Here is a 26,853-nt window from a genome sequence, read left to right on the forward strand (position 1 = left end):
GCATGTCTGGAAACAGGTGACTGGACATGTCGAATACTGACCAGTGTTATGTGATTCGGTTCTGTAGGTAACGCTATTGAAATCGGTTGCTAGTTGACAGGTGAGTTGCAGGAAAGTGTCTAGATGTAGAAAATGTGTAAACACTCCACAAACTACACCAGAAATACTCTGTAACTTCGCTGTAAATGGGATGTTGACATCATAAATGTTAGCAACGGGACTTCTTCAGAAGGAAGTAGTAGGACTACTATTTGTAAGGATGTAATATTTTTGTGAAGATTTGTGTGTGCTATCAATTGCCTGAAACTCTTCTCTAGCGCAAGTTACCTGCTATGTGAGCTGATGTGTATGTGTTGTCAGGTCGCCCCAGCAAGCCGCCCCCTCCCCCTCGCAGCCACTCGCTTGACTCTAACATCGGAGACACTCGACCAGCTCGCCCTCCTCCTCCTTCTACTTCAGTATATGTCAACTTGGGTAAATATAAAAATAAAATTATACCTCTAAATTGGATCCAGCTGTACTTGATCATTGGGTTTTTATTAATAATTGGTTTTACATTATAACTAATCTTAGTCAGTACCATAACAAAACTTGAAAGATCATCGAAACTCATTCAAATTCATCATCATAATTTTAATTTACAAATTAATGATTCGAAACTGGACCTAGCTATCCTTGATCATTAGGTTTTTATAAATTGATTACAGCTAATCTTAGTCGGTTACATAACCACACAGATCATCGAAACTCATTCAAATTCATCATCATTATTTTAATTTACAAATTAATGATAATGATTTGAAACTGGACTCAGCTATCCTTGATCATTGGGTTTTTATAAATTGATTACAGCTAATCTTAGTCGGTTAATTAACCACATAGATCATCGAAATCCATTTTACACTCATCATATTAATTTAAATTTACAAATCAATGATTCTTAGTAATTTAGAGATAGAATTGTATATTAATTCAAATTAAAATTCAGATTGTATATTAGTTCAAATTAAAATTCAGATTTTTCATTTTCTTAAATTTTTCAGGTGAATTAAGATCCACGGTTGCTCCAGCTAAACCTCAAAGGACAGCAAGCCTTCGTGAGAAAGATAAGGACAATCTGGACTCTACCTATCAGTCCACTTCTACGTTACAGGTTAGTTTGAGTAAAAAACATAGTGCAAATTTATACCTACATTTCATTTAGCACAGCCAATTTAATTTTACTAACATGTCATTGTTTATCCTTCAGTGAGGCTTAAGTTAATCCTTATCTATTGAAAAAAATATTTTCTCCCAAATTAGTGACAGTTACAAGAAAATCAGAACATAAAAGTTTAAACCACTTCTCAGTCAATAATTAAACTTTATTTTCAGATGTCTGAGAACCTGTATGAGAGTGTGGTGCCAGAGTGTGATCTGAACAGAGATCGGACGTCGCTACCTTACTACGGGAGTGAGACTGAGTCCGATATATACTGCCCGTACACTTTTGCTAACAGCTCCAAGGTACATACAGGGAAAAATTATGTATCCCTTGTCATAGGTACATAGTTACTAGGAACAAAGACATTCTAGAGGCTGCCTTCATCTCCAGGTTGTCAATCAACCTGAGAGGGTCTATTGTCCTAAATCTTCTCTTTATTCAAATAACCTTAGTCTTCTTGCAAAGTTGAAAAGAGGATGGATGTTTTCCACCATTTCATTTTGCCTTATCCAGGAATTTCTCAGGAACCTTACACATACCTGACCTGGATAGCTGACATACTTTTTGAACAATTGCTGCTGCCTCTAACTTACACAATGCACATTGATATCAATGACTTAAATCCAGTCTTTAAAGTTTTCCCCTTAGTGGCTCTTATCTGGTAGCTGAGTGCTAAAGCTTGCCTCCTACATAGAAGACCGCTGAGTTTATCTGGAGAAAAGACACTACTGTGAATATAGACAGGGGAATTGTTCCTGTACTTCATATTTTGTTGTGGTGTTTCCGGACCAAATGATTGACAAATAAATAAAAGGTTAAAATACCTGCTTGTCGCCTTGTGGTCCAAGTGTTGTCCTAGTGGATTATGTACATTTCGGCGCGAGCGCCATCGTCGGATCCATATAAGAACTGTTTACACTAAACTTCCCTGAAAAGGTGCGTTAGATGATCACAACACAAAACACATATAAAAACCGGTCGACCGTTAATTAACATTTTTTAACTCTTGCTACGCGTGCACGGGCAGGATATGGAGGCGCGCCAGACGTGTGTCGAGACTCGACTGAAGACGGTAGTTGGTCGTGATCTGACCTTTGTCCTGGTGACGTAGCTAGTGCAGCATTGTTTCGGCTATTATTCATTTGTATTAAGGTTTCAAAGAGAATGTTGGATTGCAGGGTGTTTTTGTCGTTTAACAGGTTGTTTGTTTCAATTTTAGAGGCTCTGTAAATTTCGAATTGTTCCAATGCCGTCATTGTTCGGCCTTTTTGGCAAATATGTAAAGGCTGCAAATTTGTTGTTATATCAGTATAACTATGGTTACTGGCTACCAAATGGTCGGCGAAATTTGATTTTTGAACGATGGTTTTCTTAGGAAGATGTTCTTTAAACCTCTTTACAAAGGGCCTTCCAGTTTGGCCAATGTAAAACTTATCACAGTCATTACAGGTTATTTTATAAACTCCTGTTTTTTGACAAAAATCCTGTGGTGTATTTTTTACAGAAAGGAGATTTTGGAGTTTGTTCGATGTTTTGAAGGCTACAATTTTACCATGCTTTTTCATCTGGTTTTTCAGTGTATGTGACAGACACACTCTTGCCTCTTTAGATATTTCCAACCTATATACTAATGTACCCGTCCTAGAAACTTTAAAAATACTACAGAAAAATCTGACCGAAAATTCTAATTTGAACCAAGTTGAAATAAATGAATTGATGCTTTTACTGAGAACAGTACTCCAACAAAATTATTTCAGTTTTAATAATGAATATTTTACACAGAAAGAAGGGCTCGCCATGGGGTCACCTTTATCAGGAATATTAGCAGAAATATTCCTCAATGAAATGGAGAATCAGCATTTATGGACAGACAATACCAACAAATACAAAGACCGTATCATTTTCTACCATAGATATGTTGACGATATCATCATCATGTATAATGGCAACAATAGACAAATCCAGCTTTTTAATAATTATTTAAACAACATTCATCCACAGCTAAAATTTACAATAGAATTTGAAGAAAACGAAAAACTCAACTTCTTAGACCTAACACTAACAAAAACAAAAGATAAGATTGTATTCAGCATCAACAGGAAACCTACAGCCACTGATACCACCATTCATGAAACTTCCCATCACCCCTTCCAACACAAGATAGCAGCATACAATAGTTTCATTCATAGAATGCTCACCGTCCCCCTAAACCCCGATGATTATGAAAAAGAGATAAACATAATTAAATACATCGCCGTCTCAAATGGATACAGCCCTAAATTGATCGATAGTTTAACCAATAAACAAATAATCAAGAAAAAAGCCATTACTAGCACTGATAACAATAAAGAGCGAATGGAGTATGTATCAGTTGAATTTGGAACCAACCTCTCCCATACACTGAAAAACCAGATGAAAAAGCATGGTAAAATTGTAGCCTTCAAAACATCGAACAAACTCCAAAATCTCCTTTCTGTAAAAAATACACCACAGGATTTTTGTCAAAAAACAGGAGTTTATAAAATAACCTGTAATGACTGTGATAAGTTTTACATTGGCCAAACTGGAAGGCCCTTTGTAAAGAGGTTTAAAGAACATCTTCCTAAGAAAACCATCGTTCAGGTCAGATCACGACCAACTACCGTCTTCAGTCGAGTCTCGACACACGTCTGGCGCGCCTCCATATCCTGCCCGTGCACGCGTAGCAAGAGTTAAAAAATGTTAATTAACGGTCGACCGGTTTTTATATGTGTTTTGTGTTGTGATCATCTAACGCACCTCTTCAGGGAAGTTTAGTGTAAACAGTTCTTATATGGATCCGACGATGGCGCTCGCGCCGAAATGTACATAATCCACTAGGACAACACTTGGACCACAAGGCGACAAGCAGGTATTTTAACCTTTTATTTATTTGTTGTTCCTGTAATTGATCTTGTATTTTCCTGTGTGTATAGAAGGCAGAGGAGCTGAGAGGCAAGAGTCAATGTGTTATTCACAAGAACCTGGAGGACAACTACAGCGCTGTCACTGTAACCAATCATGAGGCTTTGTCTCAGTTGTTAGAACAAGTAAGGAACATAGCTCAGCTTTAACAAATGTCTATGACTGTAAAATATCTCTGTATAAAGTATGTTGTCCTTATGTGGAACTCAAAGTTGGAAGATTAAAGTTGAAATTGTATTAAATAAAACTTTAAAATCTCTAACCAGCGCAGATAAATTAGGAAAATTGTGATTTATTTTAATCTACTAAATAAATATTTTTCTAGTGTGTTAAATAAATAGGCCTATAAGTCAAATCATTATTGAAATATTAGTATGTGAGATGTTAGTTGAGAAAAAATTTAAAGAATTATAAACTTTGATTTCCTTTATTTGGCACTGAAGGTGTGATTTTGATAGATATTTACATTCAGAGTTTTGTTTTAAGGGATATGATAAAATACCCCACTACAGCAAATCTGTAGACTAAGCAGATTTCCATTTATCTGGTTATATTTGCACAATAATATTCCCTAAAATAGTCAGATCTATTTCCTATTTAAATAACATTCATCCTAATGAGTACTTAGGTTTGCTGTAACAAGGAAGGTAAAAGGGATTTTTTTAGAAATGTTGATAATAATATGAATTAAACAAATAGGGTATGCTAAATTACATCAAACTATTTCCATAAAGAAGCAAAAACTACAATAATTTATTTATTTTCCATAGTATGTAGGCCAAAAGCTTGAAACTCTAAAATTTAAATTTTGTATGTTTTTCATAACTGTTTAACAAGGCTTCACTATACTGAATTACTTGGTTTTTTTTTACTCTACAAAATGGTTTAGAAAGAAATTGCAAAATTTTATCGAGGGAGGAAAATCCACCATTAAATCCTGTTCCCATAGTCTAATCTTGATGGTTTGCAAACTTGTTTCAATTAAAATTCTTTATTCACTCATAAACATATTAAATAAAAGTAGGTAGCAAAAATAATTACTATAGTAGGTTTACAGGTTTTGTTAATTTCATAAAAATTGGAAGATTTTTATTTAAATAACTTCTTGATTTTTATTTGAGTTATCGAGCTAACGGACACATATATATGAATTTGAACGGATGGTGTTTTTGGCCTCTGGTAACATCAAAACAAAAATTAAATTGGTTCCCGGTCTAGGTCTTACCCTTTAGGCCTTCAGTAATAGGTTATTTCCTAAATTTGCTTAAAATAGGTTATCTAAACTAAATATGCTGTATCATAGGTTTTTAGATACTAAAGTACAATTTGCGCATTATTACATAAGTATGTTTACAAACATTATCACCTTAGCAGTAAGCACTTTTTTATTGTCGCGCTAGAAGCATATTAATATTATTTTGATAATGTACATGATTGTACCGACCACTTTATTGTCAACGGTGTGCTGCTGTCAAAATGTTGTCTCCTTCCTCGGTGTTGTTACTATGGTTCTATTTTCTTGTGTCGCAGGTAGGTCAGGCTCCACTGGTACCACCTACACTTAGGGCTATGAAGGGTTGCTCCACTCTACAATGGACGGACTTCACTGTGGAGGGTGGAGCGGGGGAGGTGGTGGGTGGTCGTGTGTTTCTGCCTGCAACGTGGGAACAGACTCCCGTGTCTCTGTGTCTCACCTCAGGACAGTCACATCTGCCTCCACATCTACACCCGATAACACAGTTCTTTGACGTGGTCGCCAGCCAATACCTCCGCCAGGACAAAACTGAACTAGTTCAAGGTATATGTTTATGTCAACAAATCTTCTCTTTAGTAAATTGAAACCTTATTTCATACAATGTTGATTACCTTTATTTGACGCTTTTCCATACGATGAATATGCTTATGGAGAATACCTACTTTTAACCACCATATTCTGCTTTTCTCTTAGAAATGGCAGTATGAAAATAAAATATGGTCACCACCATATACTATAATAAGTTGATTGTATACCAATGGTTAACTGTTACCACCATGGCTACAGTCTGTCAACAAAATGTTTACAGAAGGCTACAAAATGCTTCAAGCCTCCACCCACAAGAGAGTAATCGCTACCAAATAACCACAGTTTTCAAAGAAACAATATAACTTTAAGAGGATTCTTCAGCTCCTTCAACTTCTTCTTACAGCTCCTTCAAACCCCCAAATGATAATAATACTATCCCAAAATAGCAGGCTTTTTGTGGATGTAGATCAATTTGTATTGTATGTTTCATTAGTGCTTTAGTGATATTGACCACAAACCAAAACAAAACATCATATTCATCTTCCTCCTTTCACAATCTACAAGAATATAAAAGTTCTATGTATTTCTTTTTGCATTTTCATATATTTTGTCAGAAAGGAACGCTTTTGCTGTTAAACCTATACACATTACAAAATCTTTAAAAACCCCGGCCTAAAACTATGATTACCAAAAAAGTCATAACAGTTGAAGGTTTGTTTCAGAGTTCTAAATAAATGGAAGCCCTTTAGGTAGATCAAATTAACCATAGACTGGGACGGGTGGCGTCGTCCTGTACTCCAGCTACTAGGAGGTCACGAATTGTGGATATATATAGGCATGCAATGTGGGTGCGATACTCTCTGGTGTGGATAAATGTCCACACAAGTGAGTACTACGACTATCTGCAGTACTATATCCTGATAATTAGACCAATTCGTATATACCACGACAAAAATGTGGTTCGGATTCCACCATAAACTATAGGTCCCTTAGTTGCCATTATAGCTGCATGGACTATTAATTAACAGCTGTGTCTAAGGAATATGTCGGCCTTAGTCACTAACAAGACTACAAGATCGCGCCACTCATCCAACACTCATCTCCATTCATACTTGGCTTAAAATAACTACTTTGTATGGTCACCATTTTATTGAAAAGTATTAAGGTATATCCAAATAATTAGCAATAGTTCAATTATTAGTACCTAACTAACAATAATTTGTAAAGAAATTGAAGTTGTCAAGTAATACCTGTTTCATAAAATTGAGTGAGTTCGTATATGAATATTACTACAATGACAAATTGAAAATGATTAAGAAACGTTGCATTATTGTGGGTAACGGAGTGGATGCAGTAAATTTTATTGCTGGTTGTTCAATCCAGAGAAAAGTCGGTATTGGTGGCTTTTAGAAGGTGCGAAACTGAAACTAGCTATCCCTGATAAAATTGGGATTTTAATTGCTAGTCCTGGCTGTAGAACTAGCTGATTTTATTCAGAATCAATCAATGCTGTCCTCTCACTCATTCAACATGTATCCTTCACTCATCTTGCCTGACGTTGCATGGATCTAATCTAATCCTGTTTTGTAGTGTCAGTGGCAGTGCTAGTTAGGCAGGAGTTCCTGACAGTCGCGAGCCTGGCATCGCAGCTGACTGCTACGGGGGGAGTGAGGTTGGCAGCACTGGTGATGCTGCAGGTAGTCTCTTGCCTCAGAACTCTGCAGGCCCAAGGTCACACAGAGGCCAGTCTAGGTCACCTGATAGTGTGCAGGGAAGACCAACAAGCTGCTCCACGAGTCTTTCTGCTACCTCAGCACAAGGACAAAGTGAGTCAGTCAGTTTACAATAACCAGTAAGGCTATACTGTCCCCAAAAGTCAGTCTGGTTCTACTCATGGTACTGTCAGGAATAAATTCAGTTAAAATTTGGTCTGTGCAACCTATAACATAGATTGAAAAGTTTGGGTAATCGCTGATGAGAGAGATAAGTCAAGCTATAGTAATGAGTAACTCTGGTACCGTAGACAACAGTTGCAGTTTAAGAATTATAAACAAATACAAATATTTTACCACAATTGATTGATTCTTGTTACCGATACCTAAAACACCTATTTTCAATAAAAATAGAATTTTTTTTTATTTAACAGAATTTTCTATATAGATTGGTTATGCTAGACCAACACCTATCTTTATGTCTTCAAACAAAGTAATTTTAGGGTAGTGGGATGTTTTTGAAATAAATTAAAAAATGAAGTAGCCTTGAAAAATTCTAACTATCCAATTCAAATTTAAAATGGAAACATCATCATCCTTTCCCACGATGGCAGCAAAATATCAGCGATCTCCATTGATCACATAATCTTGCCTGATTGTAGCAAAACCCAGAGTATCACCCGCAGTCGTGGATTCATCATCATCGTCTTCTGCGTTTGTGGCAACATTCTGAATATCCCCCACAGTAAATGAAACATCACCATTCTCTCCTGCGGAAGCGGCAAAATCCTTAGTATTCCCTATGTGGTCATAGAAAACAACATCATCGTCTTCAAAGGCAAAGTTCTGATCACCTTCCACGGCTGTGTAGACATTTTCGCCGTCTCCCGTGGTTACAGCAAAATACTGATCATCCAACGTGGTAACGGAAACATCACTTTTGTCTCCCACAACCGCGGTGAAATTATAAACATCTCCCGAGGTGATGTAGACATTATAATCTTTTCCGTGTTTGTGGTAAAATTCTGATCTTCTACCGCAGTGATGTGGAAATATCATTATATCACATGGTCAAGGAAACATTATCGTTGTCATCCACAAAGTGTGAATTTTTCCTATACCAATGTTCAAGAATCTGTATCGAGAATCAACACATCCCTAATGTTTGTTTTATTATAGTTCAACAGGTGAAGCATGGTGAAGTGTCTATGTTGCAGGGTTCAGACAACATGTCGCTGTGTCAGTGTGCGCTGCGTGCTCTGAGCCTCATATCTCTGCCAGAGGCACTTACCAGCATTGTACACTCAGTGCTAAGTGACAACCAGACGCCATCTCTCGCCAGAGCCCAGAGTGCTCTAGAGATGTGGCTATGGGGACCCACACACTTGCCACAAACTTCTGATGAACAGGTTAGACACTAATATATTCATGATTTCCAATAATTGTTTCAAAGAAATCTGCAATACAGTAGAGTCCCGCAAACTCGGCACTCGATAACCCGGCAGGCTGGATAACTCGGCCATCACCTGGCTCAGAAAATTAGTGATTTTTTGAGTCTGAGTTAAACATGGGCTCAAGTAAAAGCATTTGCAACTTGTACCAAGGATTTGTTGTACTATATCTGATGACTTAATACCTACTTGTAAAATAAATGTAAATAAATAAGGCAGCTAAAAGGAATAAAAATTGTATTGTCCTTATTTTTAACCCTAGTTCCCGATAACCCGGCATTTCACAAACTCGGCACCCTTCCAGTCCACATTACGCCGAGTTTGTGGGACTCTACTGTATAAATAAACTCAAGTCTAATCAAATTGACATCAGTCATGTTGTAAAATTCAACTTAACTTTGTTGATTCTATAAAAGTTCATAAAAATTGTATACCAATACTAATGACATGTACAATATGTTATAATATGCCCTTCAGTTATCTATTATAAATCTATCTCAGGTCGTCAAAAAAAAAAAAAAAAAAAAAAAACTTTCATCTACAACTTAGACTAGTCTAGCATAGCTCAATAAAAACATTTGAAGACTTAAAATGTACTCCTAATATTGCCAGTGTGCAGTCACTGATTGTACTGTTAGATTGTTATTCAAAGACCTACATTTTGCACAGGCTTGTCTGCAGCGTTGGCTAGACCTAGAGAGAGCCAACATACTACAGTCTCTTGCAGTCCAAAGACCTACAAACCTGAGTAGCAGTGACTATTGTCATCTCAGCTTCCTGGTGCGGACCAATGCTAAAAGCCTCTCTGATGCTTTGACCCTGCTTTCTTCTAATGCAACTACATGATTTTTTGGTAAGGTTGAAAAAGAAAGCGGACTATACATTATGTGTACAAAGTACAATATAAATTTCTGAATATCTTTACAATTTACTATTATCATTTTATGTTATTGATCTATTTCGCTAAGACAGACATTTTTTAATGTTAGAAGCTGTTTTAGTTTGGTTAGGATTTTAAAATAAGGTTGATGCACCCAAATAATTATTAATTTTTCCAAGTGTTAAGGTTATAATTTCATACACAAAAAACGACATACAGCTGTTCTGCAATCTTGCTAGTTTTAACACTTCTAACAATATCGTAAACAGACTCATTTTATAATTTACAAAAAACCTATTATTACAAATCATCTATAATTTACAACTCTGTAAAGTTGTACTCTTTAAAAATATGCGATGTTAAACAAAAATAAGATACACTTTTATGATCTTGACTAAGTTTAAGTGCTACTCACACATAATATTTTCCCCCTATTCATTGAAACCTGTTGTTCAACTGTTATGCTCACCACTGACAGCAGATAAAAGTATGATACAGTACAAACAAAATCGTATTTAGTTTCAAATACTTGTGACAATGATTTTTCGCTTTTGGGCAACTACTTCCAAAGAAATTGAGATTCTGTCTCTTATCATTGGGCTTTAGCATACGGTAATAGTTTTATACAAATTTACTTGGAATATTGCTATAATGATATGATCAAATATATTTTTGCTCCTGTAACTTTCCGGTCTAAAACCCCATTTGTTGCTAAGACCACCAAATTAGTTTTTTTCAGCAACATTCATAGTTCCCTGCGAACAAATTTGTTGGATCCATAATTACCTATTCCTAAAATTACAACCATATTCTTCCCCTAGTTTTTAAATACATTTAGTTAGAAAATCCACAAACAATCAAATCGTTAGTGTTTCTATGCTTAATAAAATACAACTGATGTTTTTCCCTTTGTACAGTATTTTGTAATTTGCTAGTATACTGTGGATAGCTTTTTGTATTATAAACACATACTACAAGTGTTTTGTTTACTTTTTCCTTGTTATTTTATTCAACCAACATAGTTACTTGGCAACCCATAAAACCAATGTTAAATTTGAACATTTTCAAACAAGTTGTGAAGCAAGATACAAATTTTCCTGAGGTAGTGGCTGTCGCCAATCACGTTTTTTAGGGCTATAAGTCCCTAATTCCAAAATTTAGTCAAAATCCTTCCGCTGGATTTCGAGATATATATTACAGACAGACAGACAAACAGACATTGCTCGTATTAGAGAATATGATAGGATATACAATCATATTCTAATAGATACACACTTTGATAAATGGTTATTGGAACAACAAACAGATATTTCTTTTCAAATAAAATCATAGATTAATCTGCATTACACTGATGAAATCACGGAAGTGTTTAACAACAAAACATCCCACCAATACGATTTTAATACTATTTAAAGGTTCTTCCAAAGGAAGAGATACCAGATAACATAGATACTAATAATAACTCTGATGACGTAAGGTATGGGAAATATTTTATTCATTGAATGATCAACCATATTTGGTAACTAATGACATCAATATCATTATTGTTTTTACACTTATTACTCTTTAAACAATGCTAAATGCTCAAAATATGTATAATTTCACTCAATTTATCGCAGTTAGATGAATTAGCGTAAGCCTTGAAAGTAACCGCCGATTTAGACGGGTTTCACCTAGTATTATATAATGTTCATACTTCGATATTTTAAGAATGAATTTAAAAGAGAAATGTGATTTTCCAGGTTGTACAAAATCTGCCATACTACAAATTTCTCAAGTCCTCCCAAGCCTGCTCAATATTTTAGGGTACTGTTATGTATTATTTTATTATGTACATTTTGTTAAGCATTGTAATTAATATTTGTGTAAGTTAATTTAACGGTTTTTATCACCAAGACTTTGTTTTATACAAATTGCTCATTATATTTATGTAAGTTGTTTAATTTTAAGATGATATTGCTGTTATTTAAGACAGGTTTATCACTCATGACAATCAATGTGCCCCTACCCAGTTTTTATTTAAATATGACGTAGAGTAATACTCAATGTAATCAAGCTTTATGAATAAACACAATTTAATTTATATTTTTACATAGCTTTTGACAAAGGAGCTCCATAGTGACTATTGTAATGACCATGATTTGATTTTGCTTTACAGTGACATTGATTCATAGATTTAATCAATTTTGAATCATTCCATGAAAGTAAAGCACTAATTAGTAATTACACAACTCTTTTAGTCCGTAGTCTGATGTCCAAATCCTACAAGTAGGCTGGGAGTGGTATATGCAAATGTGAAATGTACCCAAGCTGATCCGCAACATAACACCACACATGTTGCATGGTATAACACCACACAATACATGGTCTTGAGGATATTACAGCAGACCAAGTAGGTTTGTATATGGGTAGAACTATACATTCCATTCCCATGTTCAAGTTATGATCATTTTTGGAATAAAAATAACAAAGCTGGCTTGAGTCACTGACAAAGTGCAATGTTAATTTGTAATTTCATTCAAATACACCAACTTTTTTGACAACTCAAATTAAAAGGACAAACTAATAGTAAACTGTTGCATATTTTATGCCACATACAAAAAATTCTGGGGAAAAAGTAAATTTTTATCAATGGCAGCAAAAACGGCAGTTTTTAATACATGCGTTGCGGGTCTAAAGTAGTTCTTATACAACCTAGGAAGTAAAAAGCCTTTTAGTCCCTAAGGAGAGAAAAACGGTTTTAGTCCCTACGGAGTAAAAGTCAGCTGTTGTAAATTTTGATTGTAAGCAATAGCATGTATCGAAATTATGTATCGATTGATTACATTGGCTGTAGCTAATTGTTGCATTATTTTCATAGTTTGACATAACCAATACTGTAGTATAATGTTCACTACACAAACACAATTGTAATAAACTAAATTATTGAACCCCTTACTAAACAGTTACTTATTTACATTATCAAAATTGAAAACAAGTTGGAAGGAGGACTTCGGGCCCAAGGCAGAGATGTCATGGGTTCGTATCCTGGTCACTGCCGCAAACATTTTATCAGTAGACCCTACTGTTCACCTTTGTACTGTACCGGCTCACCCTTTGCTTTGCTGTATACATTCCACGCACAGATCTGTAGTCTATATGGACGGGCACATGCAAGGTTAAACATCTTTAAAAAAATTAAAAATAAGAAATGGATGTTGAATGTAAAAAATAAATTGTAAAAAATAAAACATAAATTGTAACATGTTAATAAATCTGAATAAAGTGTGTAGCTCAATACTATATCTTCACTGGCTACTAAAATCTATTTACTAGCCAAGTGAATAACACCTCATGTATTACATTCCTTATATGGTGATTAATTTATATTTAAATAATATAAAATTAATCTCGTTATACCACCACAACCCAAACATATAAACACTACCTAGAAATATCTGGAGTGTGAGTAAACTAAAATAGTTATTGATGCCAACATTGCTTTCTTTCATTTTGTAGTGGACTGTAACAAAGGTAAAATACATTGCATATGACAAACTATTATAAAGTATTACCGGTAGCTGTGATTTACACCCAAACTTTTGATGATTTTAAGATATTGACTTTTGATTTATTTGTGATTTATGATTAATTATTAAGTTTTACCATTGCCTTTGCAAGCTGCAGAGACTTCTTGGCCTATTGTAAAATGTAAAGCCTGTATTAGGCGTATTTCATAATATTGGTAATACAGTAGACTCCCTCTTATCCGGACTCCTCAGGACAGAGGCCAGTCCGGATAACGGGTTTTCCGATTAAACCGACGTCCATAAAAACTCGTTAAAACGGACTGTTTACTGTGATATTTGACTTAAATTTAGGAGAGCATTGTATTTAGACACGTGATCACTGGTCTCAAATCTTTCCCAAGAGAACAGTCGTTTTTGTACTGCCCACTTCCTGCCAATCTAGTCCGGTTAAACCAATGTGCTGATAAAAATTGTCCGGTTAAAGAGATGTCATTTCCGCCGAGTGTAGTCCGGTTAAACCGATGTCCGGTTAAAAGGTGTCCGGATAAGAAGGAGTCTACTGTAGTTTCAAAATAGTTTCAAAATTAGGTGAAAACCAAGAAACAAATTAATAGTAAACAACAAAATGCACACTCTGCAAGGAGATAACCTTAAAATTATCTCCAGCTGCTCCACAAGGATGATAAACCTATTTTAACTAAAAAACTATTAAGGAATATGTCCAATCCATCAATCATCATCGATTTGAATTGCTTTATTTTTCTCAATTATATAAATAAAATGAAAATGTTTTTCTTAAATTAAATTCCATTTGTTTGCTTTGTACGTTACAAACCTGAATATTATATTTTCTGATAGCCAATTAATAGTGTGGTAAAAGGGTAATCTTTTTTTAATTAATTGTTCAAACCAGCATTCTAACTCTGTGTTAATTGTATGTGATGTTAATGTTTAACTGATAGGAAGGAAGCCTTATGAAAAAATGTAGAAATTTTTCAGACCAATTTACAAACAATATTGGTGTTTCCATTCCATTTTGTGTTATCATGCTATTTATTAACTGTAAATATTTTAAATTTGTATGTGTATTTTTACATTTTCTAGGAGAGAAATGCATTTAAAGTCCTAAATTCAGAGGCTCAAGAAAGTCATTATAAAATGTTGCTCATGTATTAATAATTATAGTTTTTTTATAAATATTTCATATGGTTATACAAAAAAGGGTCGTATTGCACCTTATTCTGTATATACTTTGTTACTTTTATATAGATTTATTTTGTATATATACACAATTAATAAATGTTGTAAAGAATGTTATCAATTAATTGTTCTATACCTTGTATTTCTATTATTAAAAAAATAACTGGTTAAACAAAACGGAAGCTCAGTCAAAACTTCTAAGCCAATCTGGAATATATTATATTATTAAAGTGATACAAATTTAATAATATAATAATAATATTATTGATATATTTATTTTTGAAACTGCTGACATTTTTTGTGTCATTATTATTGTTTTTAACACTGTTTGTACACGTAGCAAAATATCAAACAGATCACTTTATACAGTAATGAAAACAGTAAATTGTATTCTGAACTTCAAAAGTCATATTAAATACTATAAATGGAACAACATAGAATTCATTTTCATAACGATATTTATTTACTAAACTCAAAGAAATATTGAACACTAAATGGTCTAACTAATCTAATAGTCATGTTTATGTTAATTTCAGGAATTAATTTATTTTAATTTAGGTTGTTTATTAAAATTATGTTGATTTAGGTTTAAAGTTTATCAGTCACATAATACCCGTATGGATCATAATAAATAAACATTAACAAATGACGTTTTTGGCCCGAAAGTAAACAAAAAACCCCTATACTAATAGCATTACAGTAATTAACATATGGTTTTGTTTTCCATACCGAGCCCTTTCTAGTATTTGTGTTATTACCTGTATTTTTTGTAACCTTAACCTTTGTAAACACTAGAGTAAAAAAGTTTCGCGTTTAGGTTTTGAGATTCGGGAATCAATTTTTTTAAGTTTCGGTTTCGATTTTGAGATTCAAAATTTCTGGTTTTGACCATCACTAGTTAGTGTAATATTTATTTTTGAATGGTTCCTATTCCATTCTTGCTTTTTTAATCACCATAAGCCCATTTGTAATTAATTTTGGTACTCGAGATTTAAAGATTCGGATTCGAGAGTTTCAATTCCTGGATTCGACCATCACTAGTTTATACTTTCACTTGATTCAGTACTACTATTTATGTTCATACCACTTCCTATTACTAATTAATTGACTCATCTTCACAGCCAGCAGTGTAAGTTTAGTTTGCAGTAAACCTGCAGATTAAACAAATTTCCACTCTCCTGATTTGATTTTCATAAAAATATTTTTTCAAAGCTGTTCCCAAATATTTTGGTCCAGCAACCCACCTAACTCTTGGATTGTTTTTTGCTACCCACCAACTAAATATTAATAAAATCGGGTATGGTATAATAATCGGGTTGTCACTCGCGACGCAGCGAATTCACTGACGATCGAAACAAATCACATGCCGAGAAAATCCCATATCAAATGTTGGGGTGTGTGAAGCAGCAAAAAATTTTAACGTAACTCGATTCGAAGCAACACAGCATTTTTCTATTCATACTTGTCAATGGAATGAAATATTTGTTTTCAATCATGCATTAGAAGAAACAGTATTTCTGGAAATATCAGTGAGCTTCTTGCCTATTTCATAATTTTTACTTGCAGCATCATGTTGTTCAGCATGTTACCTGTTTTATTTTATTGATTTTATAAATATAAAGATATGTTTTGGTGTAAACAAACAAAAACCTTTGCAAGATTTATACTGAATCTTTCAATTGGTTTACATTGATAAAATAAGAGGATAGAATCAGACCTACAAGGTATGATGCGTAATTTCTTCTATGGCGAAGCAATGGCTCAGTGATTCATGTACTTGGATGGCAATAACCTCTATGGCGAAGCAATGTCTCAGTGAAAAACTTATATAATTAATGTCAATAATTTGAATAGTGTCAATAAGTTACTGTATATGGATACTGATAGTCAAAGTAACAGTATGTAACAGTCAACTACGTATATGGATACTGATTCAAAAACGTATATGGATACTTATTCAATAATGTATATGAATACTGACTCAATAATGTATGAATCAGGAATATAAGACCCAGAAAGTTTTTTAAAATTTTTGGGACCCGTTCATCCCTAATTTTGAAAGGTTAGATTATTCCCGACCTTCGGCCGAAATTCATTACTTTTTCACGACTTTTCACGATCTTTCAAAATCCCCGACTTTTTCCCGATTTTCCCGGAATTCCCGACTAGTAGACGGCGTCTTTAAAGTTAATCCATGAAAGTTAACAAAAAATGTTTGTATTCTCTTTAGCCATCAAAACAAGTAAAACAAATAAGACCTCGGTCTAAGTGTTACCACGCAAACTATGATAATAGCTTCTTCAAAATCACTACAATCTGAATATTTCATTTCTAATAATAATGAGTTTGAATTCTGATTTTAAATGTATGCCGTAGTACAATACAATAATAAAGCAGATGTAATTTAAATGTAAGAAGTTCAAATACAAGACGTACAAATAATATAGAAGTGGGTTAGGATAAATGAGTTTTACACTTTTGAGACTTCTATGTACATTTAATATCGACGAAATGCAGTTCAGAACTGCGTAGTTATGCATACAATGTAGAGTTTAATACATCACATACCGTACTGTTAATGCTCCCATCATTGTGCTCAACAGAAACAGTCTAAACATCAGTAGTTGCTACAAATTACAATTCAAATATCGTTTCCAATCTAATAACGACTTTTAATAAATTATTAATTAACAAAATTATTTTGCACACAATCGAACTTAATTTAATTAATTATGTACACGTATACTTAAAAAGCCAACAAAATATACATTAACAACTGTACAACCACAAAAATGTATTTCTTAGTCCCTAAACAAATCGAATAGCCTATATTAACTTAAAGTCCATGGGAAGTATAAATATACTATACGAATAATAAATTAATTAGGATAAAACTTTTTTAAATCATTACGTAATTTATAAAATGATTTCACATGGATGATGATAACTAATAAACAATTCTGCACATCGTAAAAAAACTTAAAAAAAATATATAAAATACTAACACAAAAATACAAAACGCACTATTTAAAACTTAAGATTTTTTCGGCTTATGAATAGATCAGAATTTATTTCTTAGATACAAACAATTTCGCTCTCACTACATCCATTCACCTAAGCATTGCTCACTATTATGTACAATCAACATATTGCTACACAGCGTAACTAAAACAAGTTTCAAGATAAATAACTGGTATAAAACGATTTCCTATGTGAAATAATACAGTCATAAATAGTTGTTTTACAACAATATCGAGGAACATAATAATCTGATGATTTAAACAGTTTGACCTGACACGGCTCATACCGTGGCTCTGTGTACACGCACCGGTCATTGTAAACTAACAAAAGTGAATATTCATCTACCCGGGGTAGAGAAGCGAAGCTGCTACGAGCGATCTACGCCACACTGCGGACGCCACAGCTGAACACCAAGAGAGGTTAGCCTTCATAACCTGGAACAAGACAAATGTGTGAAAAGCATTGAAATCTAAATAATTAATACGCCAATGCGAAATGTGTGGACCAAACTCCTCCACCATTTCTTAAACCATTTTGACAACTCTAGTCTCATTGGCAAGAACGTGTCGCGTAGGTGTGCAAACTTATCTTAAATTTTTTTTAAAGTCACTTGAGCTCCGCTCCAGTGCCATTTGTCCACATTATGATCGGCTGGATAATTTAAATTCTGTTAGTATTTTAGTTGCAATTTAAGGAAACGTGTGCTACACACATTCACTGACTTAGTTGAAATTAAATATTTACTATTTAATTTTGGGTTTGTGAACATATTACAATGGAAACAAGTGAGAAAGCCTGGACTATTTGAGATATATATCGCCAAAAAGAAAATTGAATTGACACAGTAATATATTTCTTGAGCAATCATTGAAAGAACCGATTTGCAAAGGAAACAAAGGAAAATCAAAGAATGCCACCAAGTAGAAGAAATAGAGATAATGTTTTGTTTTTTTTTTTACTAATTATCCTTGTTAGCCCTATATAATGAAGAACAAGATGAAGATTCCTACAAACGATGAACTAGGATGTTAGCCGAAGTGCTACCATTTTTAGTAGGAAACATGAACTTAACATGTGATAATTGCAGAAGAAACCCCTCTAGGGCTCAATAAAACTGGTACATTAAGGATTAGTGAGTCAGCAACCAACCGTCCTGGGTAACTTGACATTATAAACTTGAAGCTTATTGACTTGAAGTTATAACAAGACAAACTTATGGGCAAAGCAAGTTAATTCAACAGTAATGAAGAAAATGTCTCCAACTATACAGCAATACTACATCAGGAAAAGGTTATGGCTATCTGGAAAAATTAAAGTTAAGGTGATGTTTTTAAAAATGTTGGGGATGGCAAGAGTTATACCATTATTATTCCTGAATGTCAAAATATGTACATTATGTTCACTCACCCATCATTGGACAGGCAGTGTCACTGATCATGTTCGCTGGAGAGTGGTTGAGGAAGTCCCAGATAAGGATGGTGTCATCGTGAGATGAACTGACGATCTGGAACTCGTCAAACTGCAGTCGAAATACGCGTCCTGTGTGCTCCTGGGGCAGACCATCAACCTCTTAATCTATCTCATTTTGTTTTAAATGTAAGCCATTATTTCAACTTTTAGTAGGCCTATGTTGTTTGAGCCTTAAGGACCCTTCACCTACAACTGTAGCAAATTTGGCTGATAATACATAAATTTATTCCGCTAAACTGTCTTTGTTGCATGGACTGAATGGTTCCTGGATTGATATAATTTTACTTTTTTCATCAGAATTTGATGTAAAACAGCTGATGACAAAAATAATTATATCACTCCAGGAACTATTGTTATTGTAAACAATAACTCCGTATTTAACATCTCTGACTGAGCATAACCTTACAAGTGAAGATATTTCCATTTTGTCAAAAGAATCTTCACACCTACCTTCAAAATAAATTAAGGAGTAAATTGTGTTTTGTTGAACACCTGCTTTTATGTTTTCTAAGCAAAGCTTGGTAGTTTCCATTGAATTTAGTACCGTGTCGAAGCTAAATCTCAAATTTATTGAATTAATTTCATTAAAAATTCAATGGTAGTTTACACTGAATTGAGATTGAAATTAGAGTGAGCAAAATATTTAGTTACACACGCCATTCCTCCCACTCTATTATAGTGTTTATACCAAATGATCAAAACTTGGAAATATGAATTTTTTAAAATTAGATGTAGCCTATGGGAATTGTTATTTTTTATGGATTGGATATAAAAAGTTGAGGATTTTTTAGCAGTACTTTAACAATATTATTGCTATCTGAAGGGATGATCATGAGGCTTAATTGAGGAGGATGATACCACAAGATTGTAGTCACAATATCACCGTATTGAATGTTGATCACTGAAGCAAATAGTCCTGTCTCTTGTTACCATCACACAAGCTTGCAAAACTTTGATATCTTTAATTTTAGTTTTTTAACGAAAATAAATTGGCACGCTTAAACTGTATACAGCTACTGAGTATTGATGTCATTCAGTTCAGCCTTAATTCTGAACAGAACTCAAGATCAGACCACACAGATAATAAAAATGTATTCTTCTTAAGTCAATCAAAATTCAACACTTCACTAATGTTTCTTTTTAAATGTGTTCATTGCATTAATCATGTCATACATATGCAGAGATTTTTATGCAAAATTCCACAATACAGTTTGATTCGCCTAAAGTCTTAGGTTGCTCTTAAACAAGCTGATTTATTATGCTAATTTGTTTCTAATAATTATTACATTTTGGGCTTGATTCTTTGCTTGCAAGACAAAGGGCAGTAAGTAAAATTTACTTATAACAGATGTTAACATATGATAAGCCTATGTACTTACTTATGCCACTTTATTGTAAAAAGGTGATGAAAACGAATTACAAGTTTTAGTGTTAGCAATCATAGATTCCCCACATTACGTTGAGTCTACTTTGTAGTATTTGGATTTGATAGTGTTACAGTTACAGTGAGAGCCCTTACCACAAGAGTGCGGAGACACAGGGTGTTGGCAGGTGCTCTAGGGTCCAGAGCTGCCACTAGATTCCATACTTTGATCTTGCTGTAACACACAGGCACACATTCACTTGTCAGACAAAACATAATTATTGTATTTTACTAGCTCTGAAACTAAATTATATGAAAAAACTGTGTTAATTCTTAGGGATGTAACATAGACCACAAGGGCCTAGGTTTTTTTTTATTTTTGTGAGAGGTGGCAGGCTTTTGGAATTATGGGAAAGAGTCCAAACTGGGACAAGAACACAGATTTACACAATATACTCGAAAATGGAAAACACTCTTCCTAAGTTGAAAACTTGAAAATTATGTCAGTGACAGTAAATATTCTAATGATATTATTCTCAAATTTGATATACAGTAGTTGGAATAAAAGTTAACGTTACATACCCAATATTTACACACAAATCAGTTACAAATTCATTTTTTTAAATTTAAAAGTCTGTAGAAATTGCACTACTTACCCGTCGTATGCACCACTAACAATTCGTTTACTATCAAATCTAATACATCGCACTAATTCTTCGTGGCCTTCTAAAATTCTTAGACAAGCTCCACATTCAATATCCCATAACCTGCAAGACAGACAAGAATAATAATTAACAATAATAATAATAGTAATAATAATAATTAATTGCTGGTTTTCCATAAATAATAACAATACCAAGATAGTTTTAGTAATATGACATCTATTTTTAGGCCAACTACCACCGTAAGCTAGAATTATATATTTTCAGAACAGAATTTGTTCCTAACGTATAATGATGTCCCCGCAATCTTGGGAGGTGTCACCCAAACGTAGTTGGGTAACGATAATGAGGTTCTCCTCAATTGCGAGAGACGTTTACGATGGTTTTGTTAACCCAGTAGATGATTATGACGTGATAGTGGGAGTTTTTCAAGATTGCACCACGCCTTAGAGACATGTTGACAATGGAATCGTGACCCATGACACTTGATGACGTCTCGACGATCGCGGGTAATATCGCTGGTATAGTGGATGTAAATGATAATGTCTCCACAATTCAAAAGATGTTCACAACGGTTTCATGAACAATAATGATATCTGATATCACAGAAGATTTTCGCAACTGCACATCGATAATGAGACATGTTGACAATGGCACTGTGACCACATGACATGTTGACAATTATGCCAAGAATTTGGGACATTTTAAAAAAGTGCTGCGAACACAGAACATGTTGAGGATGGCGAGAGAAATGTTGACATAGGTGCTGTGACCGCAAGACAAGACATGTAGCGATGGGGCTGTGACCGTGAGACATGTTCACAATTGCGCCGTGAATGTTGGACATGTTGAAGGTTGCGCCTTGGTCCTGATGTTCAAGATGGTGCTGTCATCGCGGGAGATGGTACAATGGCACTGCAATGGCGGATTATAGTCATGATGACGTTGTGATTGGGACACATGACAAGATTTATGGTTACCAAGGCTAATATTGCTTTCTACTAATAACCATGTTAGGGATTGAAACCTGACACCATATACAAAAATGCCACGATGGTCACTAAATACCTGTTTGTGGTTATCTTCTGGGGGTTTATAACCAGACTGATAATTCACTGTTAATAACGAATCTCATTTTATTTAGTTATAAGTTTTAGCGAATTTCCCTATAGGGAAGTAGCTATTACCGTAGGTGGCACGGTAAGACCTAGGCCCGGGACCGATTTACAGTTTTCATTTGGATGTCCCCAGAGGCCAAAAACACTATTCGTTCAAATTTGTATATATGTATATATATATATATATAGATTTATATATATATGTATATATATATACGTCCGTGAACGCGATAACTTGAGTAATTTTTGACCGATTTAGATGAAATTTGGTTTGAAGGTGTAAGGCGGGATAAACTTGAATGAGTTTGCGAACCAGCATGATCGGACCATGGGAACAGTGTTTTACGGGGGCTTTTATTGGGTAAAAAATGGTTTTTCTCATTTTTGACCCTCAAAACACAAAATTTCTCAATTTCTCTCTAGACCTTGTTAAAGAGCTTAAAAAAATAATAATTTAGTATATCTAAGTGTTTTTGTACGGTTATTGGTAACAGAGAAACTTCCAAAAATTGTAAATCTAAAATTCACATGTTATTCTTATGGAGAATATTGTAAAATGATGTAGTTTGCTTGTTTATTGATATATTTGGATTAAACTTGGCCAATTTATTTATTTTATACTAAGCTATTAATATTTTAATAAAAAACTCGCTTAATTAGTTTCCTTGTAGCAGCAAACCTTGGTACTCGTTTAACCTAACGTTATTTAAATAGATTTGATCGAAAATCAGTCCAGACAAATGGAAATTCGCTTAGTCGACAGGTATGCTTGCTGTGGCAGGGGTATTTTGTTACCTGTCTATTTTTTCCCAATTTTTTATAGAACAACAAGACAAAGACTGAAAATTGGGAAAAATCAAGAAGGAAAATTCCTGTCCTATCCCACCCCAAACTAAAAGTACAATCTCGTCCATCCTTACTTCTTATTGACTGTATCCAAACAATCTGGCCTCACCTAATAGTGTTGTCTGAACTTCCACTGACAACTAATCTGTCTCTATATTGCAAACACGCAATCCCCCGCTTGTGGCCGTTGAGTGTGCGCACAAACTCACAAGACGAAGTATTCCACACTTTGATTGTCCTATCACCACTTGCTGACACAATGTACTTCTCATCAAAGTCAACAACATTGACAGCAGCACGGTGGCCCACCAGCACTCGACGTAACGTGATCTCAGTCTGGGAAGACATGTCCCACACTGCTATCGACCGATCCTGTCAACACAAACATACTGTAAGAAAGAAGAACGTTGTAACCTGGATGTGTAACGTTACATTTTAAAATAAAGTAATCTAGTGAAAGGAATTCAATACTTATAAAAGATATTGGCACTCACAACACCTTTTTACAGTAGAATGTAATCATTGGTAATACAAGCTAGTTTTTGTAGCATCTTTAAAGGAATTACCTATTTTTATAAGCTCAAACTTCCTAGGAAAAGGTATTAATTACTCTAGTTATACACCATGCACATTTTTTATTAGACATAATGACTTCTAGGATAGTATACAGCTCAGTAGACATTTGCTAACCTGGTACACGTTCAGGACTTTGGCAATGCCGGATTACAGAAAATTGCTAGTTTACTAATTACTATCTTAAAACAGCAATTTTTAGGGGGTAGTAGAAACATCACTAAAATAGTCAAAAAGTTACCAACATGTTATTTTTATAAATATCATACAATTATTTGGAGTACACATGACCTCAACAAAATGGGTTCAAACATTGCCAAATCCTTTTAACCTTTGTCCTTAAATGTCTGAATTTGAGGGAATCAGGCTTTGCTGAATGCACTTAAACTCAGCGCAAAATGTCCAAAATTAATAGATTGTGTCTAAACTTTGGTAAATGGATTATCTTACTTACTTTACTCAAGGGGTACTTTGGTAAAGCTAATTATCTGTAAAAAAATCCCTCATATTGATACAGTACTGGATTATTCAAAGTGCCCCTTGAGCAGGGTTTTACAGTACCTTGGAGCAGGTGACCATCATGCCATTGCTGAAGCGAAGATGCAGCACGGCTTCACAGTGATGTATAAGAGTATTGACCATCTCTCCTGTCACTACATCCCACACCCTGACTGTGCTATCACTGGACCCACTGATGATCACCTTGTCATCATACTGCAGACAGAGAACTGAGCCTGTGTGTCCTGTCAGCACCTGTCATTCAAACAACACAACAGTGATCAAAATCTTTCCTGTCACAACATCCTACACTCTAACTGTGCTATCACTGGACCCACTGATGATCACCTTGTCATCATACTGCAGACAGAGAACTGAGCCTGTGTGTCCTGTCATCACCTGTCATTCAAACAACACAACAGTGATCAACATCTCTCCTGTCAGCACCTGTCTTTCAAACAACACAACTGTGATGACCATCTCTTTTGTTATATCACTTTTGTTATATAAAATCATTTGCACACTTATCGAAAGTTTAGGTGGTGTATTCATAGTATCCATACTATGGTGGGCACACTGGGGAATGAAAACTATTTTAATTCCTACATTTTAAATACATTAAATAATAATAATTAAACATTAATTAAATAATTAAACATTGATAATGTTATATACACTCATCTTTAAGTATATACAAAAATGGTGGTACTATCACCACATTTGGGTAACCAAGTACTTAGATAGTTTGACTTTCAACAAAACTCAAGGTATTACAGTATATAGAGCATACTCCATTCAGAATTTTGAGCTGAGCTGAGCCTGTCCAAAAGCTTAAGTGATCAAGCTCAAGAAAAAATTGAACTTTGAAATTTGAATTTTGAAAAAATTGAAATTGCTTAATGTGTCTATTATGGTGTCTACAAAGAATCTTCAATCAGAATTGAACACTTTCGCTGCGATTGCAAAAGACGATTATATGATTCTGTTTCTGTGCGAGACAAAAATTATGTCTCCAAGACTGTGGTGGATGTTCAAGATTTTGCGGCGATCACGGATGACATTGATGATATCTACACAACTGCAGAAGATATTTTCCTACTTTGCTGCAAAAAGGGAAGATGATGATGTTTCCGTGACTGTGGGAACCACAGAAGACAATGATGTCAACACAACTACAATTGATTTAAAAAATATTAACTTTTTAAGCTGTTGTGATTTCTTATGTTAAACTATTATTATGTTAAACATCTAAAAGAGGCGAAATATTAAGTCTTTTGTGTGTGCATATGGTTTATTTGTGCTGTGACTCATCTGCAAACTTTCTTCAGATGATTTGGCTGGGTCCTCTCCATCCTATATCATTTTTTAATCCAAGTTAAATGCTTTTACTAAAAAAACATAAATTTAGACAAATGTTTACAACAATTTCTAGAATGTCTTACCTTCACACATTGCAGAGAATTGCGATCCCATATTTTAATTGTATTGTCCCTTAGGCCTGACACTATCTTGTGGTCGTCATATTGCAAACAGTAGACACCTTTAGAGTTTTCTGATCTGCAATTGATCCTTTGAAGCACATGCTGTCCCGTCCTCCAATTATTTTCTATGCTCTAAAATAACAAATACAAATTTTAATGCGTCATAAAAACTTTTAACACTTATTAAAACTTGTTTTAATTGTTTCAGATTGTGGAAAGGGTATAATAAGACTTTGCAAAGCTAATTACGTATTGCTTTCTCATGATTAATGTACAGTAACAAATAAAGTGTAAAGTATAAGAAAGATAGTCTTCCCCTGATAGCGAAAAAGTGACTAGCTTGCCTACAACTATAACCAGTGGCGGGTTTAAACCCAGGGAGGGATGCCCTCATACTACAATGTAAAGTGTAAAGCATAAAACAGGATCCACTCAGATATTTCAGGGGATAAATCTACCAATCCCCCCTGGCCACTGATCTAAACGATTATTTTGCAGAAAACGATAAACTGACTTGAATTCTGATCATTTAAAACATCTCACTAATCTGCCTCATGCTCATCAGCTAAACCCAACAGAATTACAGAAAGTTAGTAGCATTGCAGCAAGTTAGTAGTACACCTTTAAAATCAACTTGGATTGCTCAAGGATTATTTAACTGGGTGTTTCAGCTGCATGTTGTACCAGTTGTGAACCTATACCCATAATGGAACTCATCTAGTGCATTAATTTACTTGATTAACTATAAACACTAGAAACTTTAAAGAAGAATACTTACTTCAATATCTTGAATAATTTTAGGAAATAATGTTCTGTAAAAGCTGTGATTTGGATGCTGCTTTCCAGGCTTAGGCTTGAACAAAAATTGAATCCTGTAAAAAGGTTAAGTTTGTTAGTTAACCAACACAATTAAAACGATTGTACTTTGGTAGGTTCAGCTCTCAAGAGATTATAAAGTTAAATGATTATGAGAATAGTAGCAACATCTCATTACAGCTAAAAATGTTTTAGTTATGTATTAATATGCCATTAAAATAGATTTTACATTATTTATACATTAAAGACTAGAGTAGAAAATAATTTATAAATTTTAAAAAAACTTTTTAAAATACCACATTTCTAAACGCACTAAAAGAAGA

General features: G+C 34.2%; 2 protein-coding genes across 3 annotated transcripts in view; one reads left to right on the forward strand and one right to left on the reverse strand.

Annotated features, from left to right (window-relative positions):
- Positions 1 to 14,766, forward strand: part of LOC128983456 (uncharacterized) — a 67,929-nt gene extending 53,163 nt beyond the window's left edge. Inside the window, exons 8-16 of the mRNA XM_054402755.1 lie at positions 361 to 474; positions 1,044 to 1,153; positions 1,375 to 1,506; positions 4,159 to 4,272; positions 5,678 to 5,945; positions 7,521 to 7,756; positions 8,860 to 9,051; positions 9,763 to 9,946; positions 11,716 to 14,766. Of these exons, the coding sequence (XP_054258730.1) occupies positions 361 to 474; positions 1,044 to 1,153; positions 1,375 to 1,506; positions 4,159 to 4,272; positions 5,678 to 5,945; positions 7,521 to 7,756; positions 8,860 to 9,051; positions 9,763 to 9,939 (1,343 nt within the window). The 3' untranslated portion in view covers positions 9,940 to 9,946; positions 11,716 to 14,766. The remainder of the gene's footprint in view (positions 1 to 360; positions 475 to 1,043; positions 1,154 to 1,374; positions 1,507 to 4,158; positions 4,273 to 5,677; positions 5,946 to 7,520; positions 7,757 to 8,859; positions 9,052 to 9,762; positions 9,947 to 11,715) is intronic.
- Positions 14,767 to 17,158: 2,392 nt separating this feature from the next.
- The window catches only part of LOC128983466 (beta-TrCP), a 59,310-nt gene continuing 49,615 nt past the window's right edge, over positions 17,159 to 26,853 (reverse strand). The window contains exons 4-11 of one of the 2 annotated variants that reach the window (XM_054402773.1): positions 26,493 to 26,586; positions 25,676 to 25,846; positions 24,297 to 24,488; positions 23,272 to 23,534; positions 21,193 to 21,303; positions 20,693 to 20,771; positions 19,111 to 19,249; positions 17,159 to 18,137 (exon numbers count right to left, since the gene is read on the reverse strand). In XM_054402773.1, coding sequence (XP_054258748.1) covers positions 18,124 to 18,137; positions 19,111 to 19,249; positions 20,693 to 20,771; positions 21,193 to 21,303; positions 23,272 to 23,534; positions 24,297 to 24,488; positions 25,676 to 25,846; positions 26,493 to 26,586 — 1,063 coding nt within the window. In that variant the 3' untranslated portion in view covers positions 17,159 to 18,123. Of the gene's footprint in view, positions 18,138 to 19,110; positions 19,253 to 20,692; positions 20,772 to 21,192; positions 21,304 to 23,271; positions 23,535 to 24,296; positions 24,489 to 25,675; positions 25,847 to 26,492; positions 26,587 to 26,853 lie in introns of both variants that reach the window. The other variant, XM_054402767.1, reaches the window with a different exon arrangement.

This window comes from Macrosteles quadrilineatus, unplaced genomic scaffold, assembly GCF_028750875.1.
Source record: "Macrosteles quadrilineatus isolate MER2022 unplaced genomic scaffold, UCM_ALF_1.0 Scaffold_1__1_contigs__length_201487025, whole genome shotgun sequence".
In the NCBI taxonomy this organism is placed as follows: Eukaryota; Metazoa; Arthropoda; class Insecta; order Hemiptera; family Cicadellidae; genus Macrosteles; species Macrosteles quadrilineatus.